Source organism: Acanthochromis polyacanthus, chromosome 19, assembly GCF_021347895.1.
Source record: "Acanthochromis polyacanthus isolate Apoly-LR-REF ecotype Palm Island chromosome 19, KAUST_Apoly_ChrSc, whole genome shotgun sequence".
NCBI classification, from domain to species: domain Eukaryota; kingdom Metazoa; phylum Chordata; class Actinopteri; family Pomacentridae; genus Acanthochromis; species Acanthochromis polyacanthus.
The window spans coordinates 29683458-29702007 of NC_067131.1; the positions used below are offsets into that span (position 1 = coordinate 29683458).

At 39.9% G+C, this 18550-nt stretch overlaps 1 protein-coding gene across 1 annotated transcript in view; it reads right to left on the reverse strand.

The window, feature by feature from the left end:
• abca5 (ATP-binding cassette, sub-family A (ABC1), member 5) overlaps positions 1 to 18550 on the reverse strand; it is a 33883-nt gene that overhangs the window by 9041 nt on the left and 6292 nt on the right. The window contains exons 6-27 of the mRNA XM_022207065.2: positions 18036 to 18262; positions 17811 to 17952; positions 15650 to 15838; positions 14760 to 14907; positions 14432 to 14609; positions 13983 to 14041; positions 12898 to 13184; positions 11699 to 11818; positions 11441 to 11579; positions 9037 to 9127; positions 8745 to 8884; positions 8186 to 8305; positions 7893 to 8094; positions 5128 to 5294; positions 4723 to 4850; positions 4429 to 4566; positions 4230 to 4343; positions 1880 to 2050; positions 1679 to 1792; positions 1432 to 1569; positions 347 to 415; positions 160 to 251 (exon numbers count right to left, since the gene is read on the reverse strand). Of these exons, the coding sequence (XP_022062757.1) occupies positions 160 to 251; positions 347 to 415; positions 1432 to 1569; positions 1679 to 1792; positions 1880 to 2050; positions 4230 to 4343; positions 4429 to 4566; positions 4723 to 4850; positions 5128 to 5294; positions 7893 to 8094; positions 8186 to 8305; positions 8745 to 8884; positions 9037 to 9127; positions 11441 to 11579; positions 11699 to 11818; positions 12898 to 13184; positions 13983 to 14041; positions 14432 to 14609; positions 14760 to 14907; positions 15650 to 15838; positions 17811 to 17952; positions 18036 to 18262 (3173 nt within the window). The remainder of the gene's footprint in view (positions 1 to 159; positions 252 to 346; positions 416 to 1431; positions 1570 to 1678; positions 1793 to 1879; positions 2051 to 4229; positions 4344 to 4428; positions 4567 to 4722; positions 4851 to 5127; positions 5295 to 7892; positions 8095 to 8185; positions 8306 to 8744; positions 8885 to 9036; positions 9128 to 11440; positions 11580 to 11698; positions 11819 to 12897; positions 13185 to 13982; positions 14042 to 14431; positions 14610 to 14759; positions 14908 to 15649; positions 15839 to 17810; positions 17953 to 18035; positions 18263 to 18550) is intronic.

Here is an 18550-nt window from a genome sequence, read left to right on the forward strand (position 1 = left end):
AGACAAACTGTAAATACGACAAACATCCTGCTCAGATCAACCTGGTTTTTAATCCAAATGCAGAATTTGGAAATACAAAGCGCTAAACCTCAGTGTTTAAGATATAAATGTCCTGATGCTTCCTGTAATCAGAGTAATGATCCGACATCCGATCATCACCTGCAGAACTGATCGTTTTTCATCGTCCTCCCTCCGTAATGGATCTCCAGCCAGCGAAGCAGGAAAAGCAGAATGATGCACTGGAGATACGGCTGAGCACAGAAACACACACTCATTACTGTTAAAACACACTTCTGTCATCCCTTTATTCATATTTTGCCAAAATTTATTTAAGAGAGATACATACAGCTACAACTGAAATGAGAAGGTTCTTCCACAAGAAGTTCTCCTCATACAGAGAAGGAAGGAAGGTCGCCTAGAAATGGAGAAAAAAAAAAAAAAAAGTCTTTTGTCTCAAGCACTTCACCGTTTCTGCAAAACTCAGTGCAGATTCTGTATTTCCACCTTTATTAATGACAGAAAAGTTTCAGTGGATAGGTCATAACCAACGTCTGAGAACATATGAGCCTCTTTAGCTGCAAAATGTTCCACTGATCATCTTCTGTTTGGCACCGTGAAGCCACGTATCAGAGCTTGTTTGCTTACAGCCCAGCGCTGCCTTCCAGTGGGGTTGTGTTCATCTTGGTCACGAGAAAAGCATTCATGACCTCTGAAAGTCTGGACTTCATGAGTTGTGACATGTTTGCAGATGTTTTCAGAAATTGCAGAAGCCACGTGTGTTAGATTTTGAGGGGATGGTAAGTTAATACATCAGAATTTTTGTCGTATACAGGGTGTCATTAAAATCTACACACATATGAAATCTCAATAACTATAATTTTTTGCCTCCACAGGTTAAATAAGGCTATTATATTAAATACATATTTGATTAATTATCAAATATATATTAAATTCAATATACTAAAAAAATATCTTTAATAAAATGTTGTTAAAAATTTAATTCATTGAAAATATGCATTTTTGCCGATGTGTGTTCGTAAAGACTTTAGGGACACTCTGTAGTTGAGTTTTTCTTCCAAAATTCATAATATCTGAAGAAAAATATTGATATTCCCAATGATCTCCTTTTCTTATATTTATGCCATTTCCTATACTACGTTCCATGCTCATTAAGTTGCTAAATGTTTGAGTTACAGACATTATTACAACCTGAACGCCAAGTACTTCCTGTATACAACTCCCAATAAATTTCATTTGAAGGCAACTTATGTGCGAATGGAAAAATCAAGACAATGAGCTAAAATAGGCTCAGCAACTTTTCCACATCACATGACATGTCTGATATAGTTTTAAGATCTAAAAAAAGCAGATAAATGCAGGTTTAAAGATAAACTATTTTCAAAGTGCCATCATGTTGTTTGGAGCTCCCACCTTGGTGATGCAGTTGAGGCAGCCCATGAGAGGATACAGAGGGTTGAAGAAACACAGGATGTTGTGCAGGTTCCTCGTCAGCCCGGGGCTGTCGTTCATGAAGGACAGCTGAACCACGGAGGCCGACACCACACACACCTGAAGCGAGAGCCAGTCATGAAGCAGCAACAGCAACCAGCATTCAAAAGCAGAAGAAGCTGAAGCTCTTGTCTTTTCAGAACTCTATAAACAAATCATCGTGTCTCACCATCATGGAGATGACAGAGAAGAAATCCCTGTTGCTCTGGACTCGAGCGAAGCCAAAAGAAAACACGTACGTGAAGAGGATCATGGCTGGACCGAAGCCCACGGTGCAGAGGACCTAAAACAGGAGGGGGAAAAAGTCAAGATTAGCGATCCATTTTACTGTAAAATGGAGTGATAAAGTGTAAAGATCAGGCGTACGGACCACAGCGGTGAGGTTGCTGGAGGTGAGCAGGTTTCCAGTGTGGAAGGAGAAGAGGATGATGGTCATACAGGACAGGATGAGGTAGTAGAAGGGGATGTCCACCGCCGCCTGGCCACACCAGTAGGCCGACGGTACCAGACCGGAGATACGAAGGGTGGAGCGACACTTGATCTGAGCAGGACAAAACATACGCATTTAACATCCACGCCTTATCAGGAGTATTGAAAAAATGAAGCAGTAATGGGAGATGTCAGAGGTAGAAAAGAAAGAAAATATCACAGTTTGTGTGTTTTAGAGGAAGATAGAACAGGAAGAACATCAATCGTTAAAAATACAGACAATAAAACCATAAGAACAGATTCACCCCATTTTTACTTTTAATTTTGGGTTCAGCGAGCAGAAAAAATGCTGCTTTAAGTGGATATTTTTACTCAGTGTTCCCAACAGAAACTGGATGTGACCCGTTGTAGAGTTGTCACTACCTCATAACTTTTACGATGGAGAATAATTTGCATTTTTTTGTTGTATAAAGTGAGATTATGCTAACATTCACATACGTTTTGATGTCTGTCTTGCTCCGCCTAAGATATGAGTGTTATCTGTTCTTATTGCATTTTGATTAGCAAAGTAAGTTCATCAATTTCAGGATGCATGCAAGTGAAATGATCACTGATATTAAACTGACAGAAAAATGCTGCTTCTGACAGATTTTTTTGTCAGAGTTTTGAACAGAAAAGGGATGAGATGTGCTGCAAAGCTAGTGCTAGTTCATGAGTTTTTTGATTAAAATTAATTAGTATTTTTGTTTTGACACCCATTAAACACTGGACTGGTAGAAAAGAAAGAAAATCTCACAGTTTCCATGTGTTTTAGAGGAAGATGGAACAGGAGGAAGAACAGCAGTTGTGAAAAATAAGACATGTTGTTCATGTTAACTGCACAGCTGTAATTCATTAGCCACGTCGGATCAACCGCTGGAAGTCAAGTCTGCTGGTTTTGTTTTGTTACAGAAAACTCATTAAAGTGTGACGAATCAGGGAACGACGTGTAGTGACAGCTTAGACCAAATCAGAAAAAAACATGCCAGTCTGCTTCATAGTTTCCAGATTTTCTCTTTCCAAAATCTAAAACACAACCAAAACATCTCAGCGGTGTTTTCCAAAACTCTCCGCTTTAAGGGTCCTAAAGCGCTGGAATAGTGTGAGGAATAGGTGAAAACATAGCAGGAATTAAGACAAAAACACATTAGTGTGGATGGAACCTAACCATGACAAAGGATTTAACTCGACCTGGACACCTTCGTTTCACGTGAGCCTTCATTTTTTCTGCTGCTTCTCCATATTTAAACCGTGAAATAAATGCAAACGTCCACACTAACAACCTCTACTTTAAAGCAAAGTGTCCAGTAACCACTGAACAAAATGTCTAATTTGTAAATTTAGTGGAAAAACAATGAAGACAGTTCACAAAATGTACAATTATTTTCCCTTATCTGGGTTCTTTTGCAGCAACGTCACTCCAGTCACACATATTTTAAATTTACTTAATTCATTTACTCACAAGATTTCCAATAAAAAAACGCTTGAATCATTGACAAACCTATGCTAAGCTAACACTTTCTTGGTTAAAACTGTGTGTATAAATGCTTCTCTGCACGATTATGGCTGAAATGATAATCATGATTATCATGATCAATATTGAGATCCCGATTACTCAGTTATTTTGGAGACAGAATATTTTTACTGCACCATTCCATAAATAAACAGAGCTCTGCTTTCACTTCCATGATGTGCTGAATTCCTGCTAATATACAAATTAGCATCAATTTAAGACCTAAAATATTTATCAAGTATCCTGGAGGCAAAATATAAATAACACTGTACACAGAACACCTCACTTGCTGAACACTTGCTTATTGGAAGGCGCTATAATTTACAGACGTGCCCTGAATGCCTCACATGCAGTCTACGGATGCTTGCTTAGTCTCCACTCAGACAGCTGTGTGACTAAACATTTGTTTGAAAAGGAGTGAAATTAGGTGCTCTAATGTCAGGAATCTCTGAGGCTAGAACCAAATGATGACTATTATATGATTAAAGTTATCTTATTAACTGTGCAGCCCTAATATCACTACAATCTTACACATTTAAATTGGATTATTCATATTATTGCTGTTATAATTACTTCCAATTAAACATCCTTGATTGGAATACTTCAAATCTATTATCTTTTGATTAAAGTAGTATGTAGAGATGTGCCAAAGTGTAATATTTTAATATTTTATGTCTTTGTGTTTGCTGAAGAGATCAAATTATCACAGGCAATTATAACCTCTGGTGGTGGCGGTTACCTCTCGGTCTCGAGTGTGGTCCATTGCAAAATACGCAGGCATTCCAGCAGCCAGCATTCCCAGTATGATCGCCTCGATGTACACCAGAGCGTAGGAAGTAGCGTCTGGGATTTGCTGAGGGATGTCACAGTGGAACAGTTTAATGTCTTTAAATGGCAGCTGGGAAACTTCACATGTAATTTCTCTGTCAGATACTCACATAATCAAAAGGTTTGGTCCATGTTCGGATGTGTCCAGAACCATTTAAACCTCGCAGAAGAGCGTTGCTCAGTATGTTCACCGCCATCGGTAAGGAGTGAACTGTGGTGCTGTTAAAAGCGACGCTGTACCTGAAACCCTGTTGGCAAACAAAACAAAGTCATCTCCAACTAAATAAAAAGCTCTCAGAGGATTCAACAATTCATCTCTGCCTCTATATTAAGTTTAGACGCTCAGGTTTCATCAAATATCTGGTGCAAAGACTAAATTCAATCTGCGCAGTGCTAAAAGTGACCTTGCTGGATCCGGTTACGTTGATGGCAGCGCTGTGGGGAGCTGCGGACATATAGTCGCTGTGTTTCATCATTTCCACTCTGATATCCTGCAATTCCAGGTTGTGGATGAAGTCAGAAATATCAGAACCTGGAGACAAAGAGAAAGAAACACAGCTAATGTATGTGGAAGGAAAACTGCACTTAGAGCTGGAAAAATATTCACGCCACCATCCTCAAAGACAGAAGTTAGAATTACACCAACGGGACGAACCTATCTATGTTTTACTTTGTAATTTAACAGCAGTTGGTGTTATATCACAATATTTACAGCACGCAGCACTTTCTGACAGACAGAAGAACCAAAGTCGCATTCAGAGGACAAGTGTCAGCAAAACATCAGGATGCAAATTGTAACTTGATCTCACCTGAAGAGTTCTGCACCAGGAGGCTGGTGGCGTATCTGCGGGGCGCCTGGTGCCTTCTGAGGAGGTAAATGGGTGAAAACTGGCGGTCTGAGGAGTGAATCTGGATGTTTCCTGTGGCCAGAGACAGGACGAGGACGGCAGCGACGAACACCAGGAACAAGGCCAGACTGCAGGAGGAGTTAGGAAACACTGGATGAAGGTTTTTAACCACACACACGTGCAGATGCACCTCACAGGAAATGAAAGAGGGATATATCGTCCAACTAAGATTTCCAATTCAGAAGTCAAACCAGAGATGCTGCAGTTCAAACCTGAACGTAATTAAATATTTGATCTGCTACCTCCAACTCCTACATGGAGACTTGATTAAAACGTTCAAACTAACAAATTAAATATAAGAAAAACTAGGTTAAAGTTTACTAAATATGCACATAGAAGCACTTTGTATACGACGATGTAAGAAGTTGGAAAAGCACTGTGGCTGTTTCTGAGAATTTTCAGTTGGTGTCTAAAAAAAACTTATACATGTAAACAGTGAAAAATCAAAAACTTTTGAAATACTGGAATAATGTTTTTTACACTTGACAGATGTGGAAAAGCAAATTGTGCCAAAATGCAACGGAAACTGAACATTTCTTAAAGACAGCGACCACCTTCAAGGCCAACTTTCCTCTCTTCGGCTCTTCCAAGCTTCTTTGGTGGAATTTCTTTTTATTGCAAACAACTGCTTGGTTTTAACTCTGATAAGCTGCTTGGTTTTTGCATCAGTAACTTTACAATCAAAAGACCACGTGAACTCTTTTCTAGACTATAATGCATCTGACAATAAACACAACAACAATTAGGTTGTTGATGCCTGGCTGAGTTGGAAGACTTTTACTAATTAACCTACAAGTAGATGCATCAAATTTAAATGATTATGTCTTCCATGAGAAAAACAACACGCTGTTGCACGTTGTCAGAAAATCAGCATCAATCAGATTTGCTTTTAGAGTTGTATAACCCACTTTCTCTCTATATGAGCTGTTTTGGGGTGGCGTTTAATGTGGTATAACCTTCACATGAATGTGTAGAAAAAGGTAGGTGTAGGGTCTGGATTAACAAAGGCCCATAGATGTAGCTATTAAATTAAGGTCAGCACTAACAAGAAGACATGGAAGGAGAAAAAAAAAAGGAAATAGTGGCAGCCAAATCAGCAGAAACACCACATTAGAACTGCAGTGTCTATGATGGTGCCACCAGCAGGTCTTCCTGATGGTTCACCTCCTACTATTTGCATAACGCTAGAATATGGAAATGAAGATTAATTTGCATCTTTGCAAGAATTCTCAGCATTTGGTTTCAGTTTGCATGATTACATGCAAAGAAGTCTTTGGATGGAAATTCGACACGCTGATAAATGTCTGATAGTGTACCTGCCTGCTCTGGTTTGTTTCAGAAAGTCTGACCAACAATCAGCCGCTCATGGTTGGTCAGTGGCATCTGAGAGGGCTTTAAAATGCATTCATTAAACTGTTTCCCTCTGTGTCAGCCTGCAGAGTTCCCTCACACCCTAATATTCGTGGTTTTTAACGTATCGTCTTAGAAAACGTAAAACTGGGTTGTCCAGTATTTGCTTCCTTCTTTCAGGGTTTTTCCAGCTCAGAACAGGCCTTTGGTTGACAGTAAGCAGGACTGATCCACGTTCAGTAAAGGCAGTACGTCTAAGTAGCCTAATTCTACAGAAATCTATGCACTTTTTTTGTTATTTCCAAGTTTTTCATGAACAAAAAGATCTATTAAGCTGAGATAGTGAAACCTAAATCCATTAGTTGTCATCTTCTTCTTTAGTCCAGTACATCCTATTAGCTTCACAGTGGTGTGTTTGGGTCCATAAATTATAAAGAACACATTACAGGTCAAAGTGTCTGTTCACAATGCCTTTCTTAAAAACCAGTATGAATTCTATGGATTTAGGATGTTGGAGATTAACTGATGTGCACCACTTTTCCTCAGTTCACCTTGAGCTATACATTGAAGTGACCAGTTTGCTGAATAAATCTTAACAAAAGAAAAGAAGGGCTTAGTTTTAGGGTTGACAGGATTTGCAAGAGTCACAACTTCAGTGCAAAAGTAAAAAAAAAAAAATAAATAATAATCACAGTTAGCATTATTCACTTTAGCTCTTTGGCTTTTCCGAGTTTGCAGACAAAAATCCCAATAAATCTCCACTGTGTCCATATCTCTATAAATACCACAGAAATCACTGGAAAGAAACAGCTGAGTAAAGAAACAAGAGCACAGATACAAATACCTCAATTACAGCAAAAATCTATTTTGATGAGTGATTCTTTATATAATAATCATGCTTATTTTGTGGCTAAGTTCACTTATAAAACAATGACCTTTTTTTTGTACAAATCTGATCTTGTTTCCAAATTTTTGGCCTGTAGTGTGTATAAATATTAAATAAAATAAATAAGTTAAGGAATGGGGGACTCCTTGTGTTGTACTTGCTCAACAGTAGTTCGATAAATTGATATTTAACAAATTCACAGATGATTTTATTTGATATTTTTATTCTGAGTTTTTATCATTTTCCCTTTGAGTTCGGATAAAATCTCTTTAAAATGGCCCCACAAAATACTCCAGTCATGTTGCTACCTCCCGAGCCAGTCATGCAAGCCAACAATAACTCCAAGAAAATAGCAAATTGGTGCGCGAGTCCTGAATGACAGGTCTAAATTGGCATCTAGTTTTCCAGTGTTCTGTTTTTGTGTGCTCACGTGTAAACGAAGGCCTTCCTCTCCCGGCGCATGTTGAGCATGTGCAGCCACGCCACGGTGCTGAACTGCTGCCGCCACAGAGCGTGACCCGACACCACGTCCGACTTGCCGTCCGAGAACGTGAGCAGCCGCTGGTCTGTGTCGTCGATGGAGGCGTTGTCGCACTCGTCCTCCGCCTGCTCCCGATTAAACACGCTGTAGTCTGGAAACATCGCAGCTTTGCTCAGTGAAAGGGCACTTCGTCGTTTAGCAAATCAAACGCTTACAATCTCCGCTTTGGGAAAAACTCTCACCAGCTTGATCCACTTCAGCCTCGGCCTCCAAACGAAGGAAGACATCTTCTAGCGTTGTCATGGAAACGCCATAGTTGACTATACCCAGGTTGGGCTGACCGTCGAGCTCGGAGAACAAGCCTATAAAAGATAAATTAATCACTGCTCAAAGCTGAGTCACAACTTGAAATCTGTTTTTCTAGCATCTATCTGGGTGGGTCTTTTGTTCTGACGGACGTAGCGCTAAGAGGAAATTATATAAATGAACTTTTGCAGACCACAACGGTAGCTGAAAATTAAACCATTCACAAGAAAAGATTTCTGAATTCCATTCTGATCGCTATCACATTAAGTATTTATGTTACAGTCATTTGTGTTACAAAAATGTGGACAGCATCCACTTCAGCCTCGGCCTCCACCTGATGTGGATGTAAATAGCCTCAAATTAAAGCTGAAGTCTGCACTTCAAGCACATCTTGATTGTTTCTTTTCAAATCCATTGTGGTGGTGTACAGAGCTGAAATGTTGAAAATTGTGTCCAAATATTTATGGCGCTGACTGCATTTGTCTGGATAATGACCTGGAAACGTGTCCATGCTCTCAAAAGGCAGAGTGTAAGTCAGCTCTGCTTCGTGCTGTCGGGCCAGCTTTGCTCTGGGAACGTGGTGCTTCACCAAAGACGTGATCTTTTCAGCTTCACACCCCTCGTTGATAGACATTCTGCAAAGGAGGAAAAACAAAAAACATCTAAAATTAGTTGAACGAAGACACATCTGGTTAATCCACCGACTCTTAGGACGCATATTTAGCTGAACTTGTAGCTAAATCTATACATTTAATGAGCTTTTTTTTTTAAATCATTTGTCACTCGCCTGAGATGGTATCCGACACCACACTTGGTCTTTAGATACAGAGACGAGCCGACACATTTGAGCTGTCCTTGGGAGATCACAGCTTTGCGATCTGGAGCAAAACACACAAACACAAAACAGATTTCAGAGTTAAATCGTCAGTCTTTATAGGTTAACCCTTTAAGCTTCAGTCATTTCCAGCCGTTTTCAGTACAAAAAATCGCTAATATTCTATTTTTAAATAAAAAAAATTACGAAAAATACAGGGAATATTGGACGTGCATCGGGAGGTGCATTTCCTTGAAAACGACCGATTCGGGGATTTTATACGACTTCAGGACATGTTTTGGACAAAATAGTTTACTGGCTTGTGTCATCTGGATGTAAAAGGTTGGATTATGGCCGTTTTTTGTGGAATCTTTTTTTTTGTGTGTAATAATAAACCCGGAAATGTGAGTCGCGCTGTGTGCGTTGAAGCCGTGTATAGAGAACGGATGGATGAATATTTGTTTTTGTCGGACAAATGTGTTTTTCTCACCCGCTGTGGTAATCGCATCTGAAAGTGGTTTATACCGGCGGATTCATGAGAATCTAAGCTTTCCATCGGTGTATAGTGTTTGTATAATCGCGTTTGCACCCGTCGGACATTCTTGAAATTCCTATGCAAATTAGTAGGTGTACCGCCGGCGGTACACTGAAGCTTAAAGGGTTAAAAAGCTTGTTGCTGCTACTTTTATGGCTGTGTGTGTAAGGTTTATCCCCACACAGTCTGTTTATTACAAATCTTAAATCTCTTACTTACTCTATAGCTGTCAAACATTACTTTACAGCCATAAAAAATGCACGAGGCGTTTAAGTAATGCTTGGAGTGAGTTACTAAAAGGCCCAAATCTTAAAGATGATCCCATTGTATGAATTTAAAGCAGGTTTCTATGACTTGGAGGCACTGTATGATCATTTATGTCTTAGAACTGTGTCTATTTTTAACAGTACAGCACTTTGGTTCAGGTTTTGCTGTATTTAATGCGCTTTACCCAAAATTATTGTGATTTAAAATATATTGCTTTTGTCCAGTACCATAGGGCATTCTTAATCTTTACGTAAATCATATTTAAAAGCAGAGAGAAGCACAGAATCTGGGACTCTGCAGCTGCAGCTAGAAGCTATTTAATGACACATCTTTAAAGTGTAAGTACAGCTCAGATACTATTTAGCAAGAATAGCAAAGTTTTTATGTACATCGATTAAAAACAGACACAAAATGATAAAACGGGAAGGACAATGGCCAGAAAAAGACACAAAATAGCCAAATAAAGACACAAAAGGATCAAAAAGAGACACAAAACTACCAAAATGAGACATAAAACAACCAGACACAAAACAACTAAAAAGACACAAAACAAGCACAACAAGATGCAAAATGACCAAATAGAGATGTAAAGTAGCAAAGAGACACAAAATTATTATAAAGAGAGTCAAAGAAACTAAAAGATGTAAAATGACCAGAACAAAGTGCAAAATGGCCACTAAGAGACGCAACAACGTGCATAACAAGACACAAAATGACCACAAAAAAGTCCTAAACAACTACAGAGGCAAAACAGAAAAGAATATCTTAAACCTCCACACAAAGCACAAAATGACCACAAAAAGGTCCTAAACAACAGAAAAGAATATATAAAACCTCCACACAAAGCACAAAATGACCACAAAACGGTCCTAAACAACAGAAAAGAATATATAAAACCTCCACACAAAGCACAAAATGACCACAAAAAGGTCCTAAACAACAGAAAAGAATATATATAACCTCCACACAAAGCACAAAATGACCACAAAAAGGTCCTAAACAACAGAAAAGAATATATATAACCTCCACACAAAGCACAAAATGACCACAAAAAGGTCCTAAACAACAGAAAAGAATATATTAAACCTCCACACAAAGCACAAAATGACCACAAAAAGGTCCTAAACAACAGAAAATATATAAAACCTCCACACAAAGCACAAAATGACCACAAAAAGGTGCAAAATGACCAAATGGAGACGACAACACAGACACAAAATTGCCATAAAGAGACATAAAAACAGCCACTGAGTGATGTAAAACAACTAAAGAGAGATTAAAAACGACCTAATTACTAAAACATAACACATCTTTTTAAGTGGAAAGCTAAAGGAAGCAAAAGCAATATTTAGAACTTAAAAGATGCTTATTCCAAAGTTGTGGCTGCAGGATTTAGAACTCTGATGAAGGATTGAATCTTTCAGACAAACACTTTAATAAATGCAAACATAATACAGTGACTTGCAATCCAATATTTAAGCAACTAATGTTAATTTTAAGTATTTTTAATTTACTGCAGCTGCCTGATGCCTCTGTGTGTGTGTGTGTGTGTTATGTAACAGGGAGTGTTTGTACCAGCGAGGATGTCGGCTTCGTCCATGTAGTGTGTGCTCAGTACAGTCACTCTGCCGGCTCGGCGGCTCTTCAGCAGAGACCAGACCTGGTGCCTGGAGCAGGGGTCCATGCCGGCCGTGGGCTCATCTAACAACAGGATCTGACAGGAACAAATATGTCGCTCAGAGCAGCCACAGACTGGTGTTTTACAGATTAAACACTCTCCAGTCTGACACACAAACAATCAAATATAAGCCTATCATCAATGCTCAGAGCTACCTTGGGATCTCCGAGGATGGCGATGCCCACAGAGAGCTTCCTCTTCTGGCCTCCACTCAGATTCTTGGCCTGAGCTGTCATGATCTTCTCCAAGTCCAGGTCCTTCAGCACTTTGGTAACCTATCAGAGAAACAAGAACACACTAAGGATGAACAGATCTAGACTTCCATTGAATTGCATCCAAAGCTACATAGGAAGCATCAGAATGATAGTTCATGTCACATCCTGGCATGTAGATATCATGAAAAGCTGATATATTATCATTTTATTTAATGTTCTGTAAAGATGTTGAGGACTAAACTTGTGATTTATGTTTCTAATGTCACATGAAAGATTATCACTGCAGTTCAAGAGATGATGAAATCAAAGACATTCCATGGGAAAAGCCTCGTGTAAAACATGTTTTTACTTCATCAAATGGCCAACAACAGTCTAACTCATGCTAAATGTTGTTTAATTGTAATGCTGTATATAGAGCACCGTCTTTTCCTTAATGTCATAATTAGCAGGCAACATATCCTAAGATGTTAGTTACCACTGAAACTGAAGTCAAAAAGATAAACAAAAAGGAGAAATTACAGAAATTTTCCTTAATTTCCACTATATACTATCTGAAGTTGCACATGTCCTTGTTTACAGTTTAAGCATCAGACTGCAACAAACTAAAGGCGACATTCAAACTAATAAATGCAGAACTTCTGCCACATTTATGTCTAGCGTCCACACTACTCCAGCGTTTTAGAGCCCCTAAAATACAAAATTTTGGAACTGATGCTGACTGAGTTTGAAAACTCTGAGGTTGTGTTTTAGTCTGACTGGACATAAATTCAGGCTGGTGTCATTCCTTGGTTTGTCTCACTCTAAAGAAAGAGTCATTTCAAAACGCATGAATTTGTAAAAATGTATTGGTGTAAACTGGTGCTACCAAATCCTAGCTTGCTGAAGACACTAATGTAAGATGAAAACTACAAAAAAGAACATCCTCTCTTAATGTCATATAACCTCTTTGGCAATCTGTGCAACAACTTTAAACTGCAAGGAAACGAAGCATAAATCTTGTCAGCTGTGTTTTAGCATCTTTGCCTTTCCCCTTTGAAAGATGTGCTGCATCATTTTTAGGGACAATTAAAGACTTAACTTTGTCTAAATTGAGTTACAAATTCTGAACACGCGGACCGATATTTTAAGCCTCACTCTACCTCAGCATCAATGTCTGCAGGTGGGATCCCTTTGATGGCAGCGAATATCCTCAGGTGCTCCTCTACGGTCAGCACATCAAAGATGATGTTGAACTGAGGGCAGATTCCCACCAGCTGCTTCATCTCTGACCCGTCCGCTATCTCCGCCACGGGGGAGCCGTAGATGGTGGCCGTCCCGTTGGTGGGGGGGCAGATGCCGCACAGGATGTTCATGAGGGTGGACTTTCCAGCGCCGCTGTGTCCGAGCAGAGCTGTGATCTGACCCTCGTAGATGTCGAATGTCAAACCTAAGAAAGGGAGGTACAGAAACAGGAAGATGATGTCAGGAAAATGAGTGACAAAACTTTAAATTAGACTCTCTTCTTTTAATTCTAAGGCTTACTTGCTGCTCTGATACATTTTTACTCCAAGGAACGGCTGAGTTATGCGATGATTGGAGTACGTTTGTCTGTCTGATGGTCTCTCTGAGGCTTTTCTTGTTTAAACTGTTCTTACTCTTTCATTTGTCTGTCATTGTCAATTCCTGCACGTTTTTCGGCCTGTTAAATATAATTTTTATGTGCTATAGCCATGTATTCTTTGGACTGAAAACTTGTATTTTTGCACCTCAGCATGACTAAAAATGAGAACTGTCCATCAATGTGGTCTTAAATAAATGAAATGAAATGAAATGAAAGGAGGAGGCACACTGTGGTCAGAATATTAAATTATTTCAGCCTTTATTTCCAAAGTGTTCATGTTGCACTAAAATGTGATGTGATAAGAGAAATTAGGCTCAACATGGGACACTTTCTGCTTTGTAAATTTTTTTTACATTGCGAGAAAAGGGCTTTTTCCACAGCTAATCTTAAAGTGAAAGTGTCTTTTGGCCATCATCATAAGGCCTCTGTATAAATGCTTTGCCAGTATGGGTAATAACCAATCATATTTATTCTCATATCAGACTTATTCGTGTAATACTTAATGCTTTCCGCAGATTTTTTCAAAACTATTTAAATTACTTTAAATTAAGATGTCACAAAATTGTAAAAAACTAAAACTGGGCTCTAAAGGCCTTTGACCTGAGATAAACCTCGGGGACTCACCTCTCAGAGCCTCCACAATGCCGTCCTTCTCTTTGTACACTTTCCGGATGTTATTGATGCTGTCAGAGACGGAACAAGTGAGGGATGGAGACGGAAAGGGGAAAAAAAACAGAAAGCAGAGAAGTGTAAACAGAGAGAGTGTCAGAGTGAAGAGCAGGTCTCATGTTACCGGCTGTTCCCACAGGCTCTTCTCAGCCAGCGGCACCGTCTGGCTCCAAACCAAGAACAGGCTGCACATCTATCTGAGCCTGATGCTGATTTCTGCAGGAAACTCACAAGCTGCATTCTGTTTTCCTTTAGATATTTTGTGTGGTACGCTGAATATCAAGTCAAATATAGAATCAAACATACAAAAGCAGAAATTTAACAACCTACATGTACAAGAAGCAGACTGTAGCTCCCAGAACTTTCAACCCAACAGACATTCACGTGCAAGCCTAGACTTTTACCGGATGGCTTCTTTCCCTCTGAACTCGGGCGAAACCGGCTCGACTGACTCGTCCGCACCGGGAGCGCCGTTCACCTCCGCGTCGTACACCGAGCTCACTTCGACGTAGCGCTTCCTGCGCTTGGACCAATAGGACGGCTTCAGGAAGTACACCAAGGACCGCCTCATTCCAAACTCGCCTGCACATCAGACGGCGTCAGATTTACAGATAAGCACCGCACATTCCAATAAAACAACAGGTTAAAATTAGGGATGCCCTGATCCGATCTCACATCTGGTTTGAGGTAATCAAGATCAGGACATCCCGAGTAAAGTGTTTTTGTACCTACCAGGCAGCACCTGGTCCAGGTAGATAGCCAACAGAAGGTAAAGGACGCAGTCAAGAACCAGCATTAGCAGGGGCACGTATAGAGGATGAGGGCCGTTGGTCAAAGATGAAAACACAGCTCCGTCCCCTTGTGCCTCCAGGTAAACCACCTACAACAGATGCAGCAATGATCAGGACCTCTGACTCTCACTGTTCTACGTTTAGCTGCTTAACAGACACCGGCAGCTTCTGTAAGCTACTTCAAAGCGACTTAGCATTGCACATAAAGCTAGAAATGTTTAATCGGTGCGCTTCTTCACAATTTAGAGAACAATTTCAGAAGATTTTAGAGTCTCCAGAGGTCTCAAATTTCACACAAGTGAGGTTGACAGGATGTTGAAGATGCATCATGATTTGCTTAGTTCTGACCTCAGTTATTCAAACATGATTAAAGATAAAGTTTTTTTTGAGTCATGTTCCAGCTGGTGTAATTCAGGCCACGTTTTTGCAGCACAAACATATTTTCACATTTTATCTTCTAAATTAAGCCTCAAGCATGAATTTTGGCCATACAGTCTTCCATTAGATTTTTCTAATTGACAAATATGTGAAAATTCCATAAAAAGAAGCAGTTGTTAAAAAGTTAGAGGTCACAAGAAAGTATGCTTCAATTTAGAGGGTTTTTAGCAACAGTATGTTACATTTTTATAACTATATAGAGTAGAAACTAAAGAAAAAAAGAAAAAGCAACGTTAGCAGGAAGTCAAATAGATTTGGAGCTTGATTAAAGCAAAGTGCCACAGTCACAGTGGTGGTGGTGGTGGGGGGTGTTATGCAACAAACTACAGGAGTACTAACTACGTTCATACTTCAACATGACACATGAAGAGTGGTTAACTGAGTGTTTTTAACCTGTGCAATCCCGATGGAGAAGGCGCTGGGGGAGAGCAGGCAGAGGAGCCAGACCAGCGGCTGTGGGAAGTCCTTCATCAGCACAGTGAACAGGGACAGGCAGCCAAACACCACCGTCAGCATGGAGCCCACTGTGCTGGCAAACTTGGGCTTCTTGAATAACGGCGTCAGCATGAAGGAGAAAAAGATCTGTGGGACAGGAATGAAAGGAGACTGTCAGAGACCAGAGGAAGAAATCACGAGTTTCTGGACTCCCACCGTGTTGTTCTGTGGAGCTCTGACAATTTCAGCACAAAAATTCATAGTTTAGAGATTGTATGGAGGGAAATATGTGGATTTTATTACTCTGAAAAGTGAGGAGAAATCACTTTTTTAGCTGCCTAGCAATTTTTAAAAATATTTTCTTGGTAATTTGCAACTTTACTTTGCAATCACTGGACCTGATGTATTCTCAAGTCATGTGGAGACAGGGTTGATTTCCTGGTCTATATTGATCTATCGCCAGTTATTTTAGGGATTAGATCTAACTCTCAAAGAAAACTGTTCCAAATGTGAATTATCCAAAGTTACAGGTACATTGTTCTGCAAAAATTCGCCATTATTTTTCACTGTTGTGACCAAATTCAAATGTTTGTCTCAGATCTTTGTGACGACCCTCCACCTGAACACCAGGTGTGTCTGTTCAGGAGCTGAGGGTTTTCAGCTGATTGAGCCACACCTGGGATCCAGTGGCTCAAACTGAATAAAGCCTCCCTCCTTTCTAGCATCGGTCTCTCTCTGACATTAGCTGCTTCCTTCTGGATCTCCAGCAGCTTGGTTCTGGTTTGGTTGGAGGTCTTCAGTGCACCTTTGTTGACTGGGTTTGTACTTCAATAACACCTTTTTTTTTTGTCGCCACCCAGTGTTGTCTCCCTGTTTTTGTTGCAGCATCAGAGCCAAGTTGTAACATCTTGTGCACACAACCCAAACTGTCTACGGTACATGGCTGGACAGAGTTAGGGACAAATGAAATGACAAATGTAAACTGGCTGAAGAGGTTTGTTAATCCTGTAAAAACCTGCAGAAATGTTTAAAAGGTTTTAAAACAAAACAACAAAAATCAGAGCCGGAAACAGTTTGAACACAAAATTTCTAATTTTGTGACAGCTCTTAAAACACTTGTCTGTCGTCAGGAATCGTAACAAAATCCAAGTTAAAAATCATGATGATTCAGCAAAATGTTTTATTTAAAAATGACCAAAAATACGGGGGGGGGTCTGCTCAATAAGACAAAAATTCTGTTCTTGGTGGTGCAGCAGCAGATCTATTAGTGACTCAACTGTGAGCAACAGTCACATGACAAATGATTTTTGGTTTAACTGCAGGATGTGTTAAAGATTTCTGTATCATTGCAAGATAGCAGCACAACATCACTGTAACCATGACAACAAGTGAACACTACATCAGCTGCCTGCTGACGATCACATGATTGTGATCCTACTACAAATCGACAGCTGAAGACTTGTATGTTGGAAATGATACCAGGAACAACTGATTAAATTGCGGGGGTGCTTCTGAGTCCCATCAATTCCCACCACCCGCTGCATATTTAGGTCAAAGTGATTTGGTGTCCATACATAACATGTGCTCAGCGCAAGGTCATTTTGTTTGTGAATACATTCGTTTTAAATAGTCACATTCTATGGTGCTGTGATTTCTGCCACAATTTTTTTAAAGGTTTTTTTTTTTAAAGGTTTCACCCACTCTGAGTGCTTTTCTTGTTTCGACATGTGGTCTTACTATGAGCAGAAAAAAACAGCGTATGAAGGTGCACTTTAAAGCATTTTAAACATTTTTATGTATTGTTAAGCGTAAATACAGCACTACACCAAAGTCATAAAAGTGCTATTTTCAAACAATGCGACCAGTTCAAATTTTAACTCCTACACTCCCAAAAAAAGGTCGCAAATGCAACAGTTTTGGTCGCGCTGACTCCACGTTTTTACCATTTTTAAAACACATTTAATCATTACATTTTCTGTGATTTATGGCATATCTATCATACTGCATAAAAGCCACTTCTGAGTTCTCTCTCTTTCTAGCCATGGCTGCTCTGGTTCCACAGAGGCACAGAACTTAATATTGCAGCTCAAATAAAGGGGTTTAATTTCTCTCTACTCACAGATGATATTCCGTAGAGGAAGATGAGGAAGAAGATGACAAAGAAGTCGCTGTTCGGGAAAAGCGCCGTGAACGTGGCGATGACGGCCATCAGGATGGACATGGTGGTCACCAGAGCAGCGTACAGGAGCCCCCACGATAACCTGCAGGACAGCATAGGAACATCAGCACAAAAACAAGCTCACATGAACACAGATACTTCAGTAAATGCCCCTGTTTTCCTCACCAGAACGCTGTGTCGTAAAGCCCCATCATGGTCATGGTGTCCTTGAGGCGATGCTCCTTCTCAGCCGCCACGTTGACGATGAGGAAGGTGACGAAGGGCGTGAAAGCCAGGACCAGGTAGATGGAGATGAGGGCGTGGGGGAACTTCTGCACCTCCACAGAGCCCGGCTGACCCATCATCACCACCTTCAGGTCCATCTCGCTCCACACCGAACGCTTTGTCTGCATCTGCACGCAGCAAACGGACCAAATCGGTCAGTTGTTTGGGATTTAAAATGTCGGAAAATGGAGAAAAGTGTCAATCAATGTTTCACAATGTCCAAGATAACATCCTAAGCTGTCTTATTTTGTCTCCAACCCAAAGTAATTCAGTTTACTGTCATAGAAGAGGAACAAAACCAGCAAATATTCACATTTAAAAAGCTGGAGTTATTCACCTTGAAATTTCTCAAACCAATAACCATTTATTGGAGAAGCTTTTTTTTTTAATTCTTATAATTCCAACAGCAAGTAATG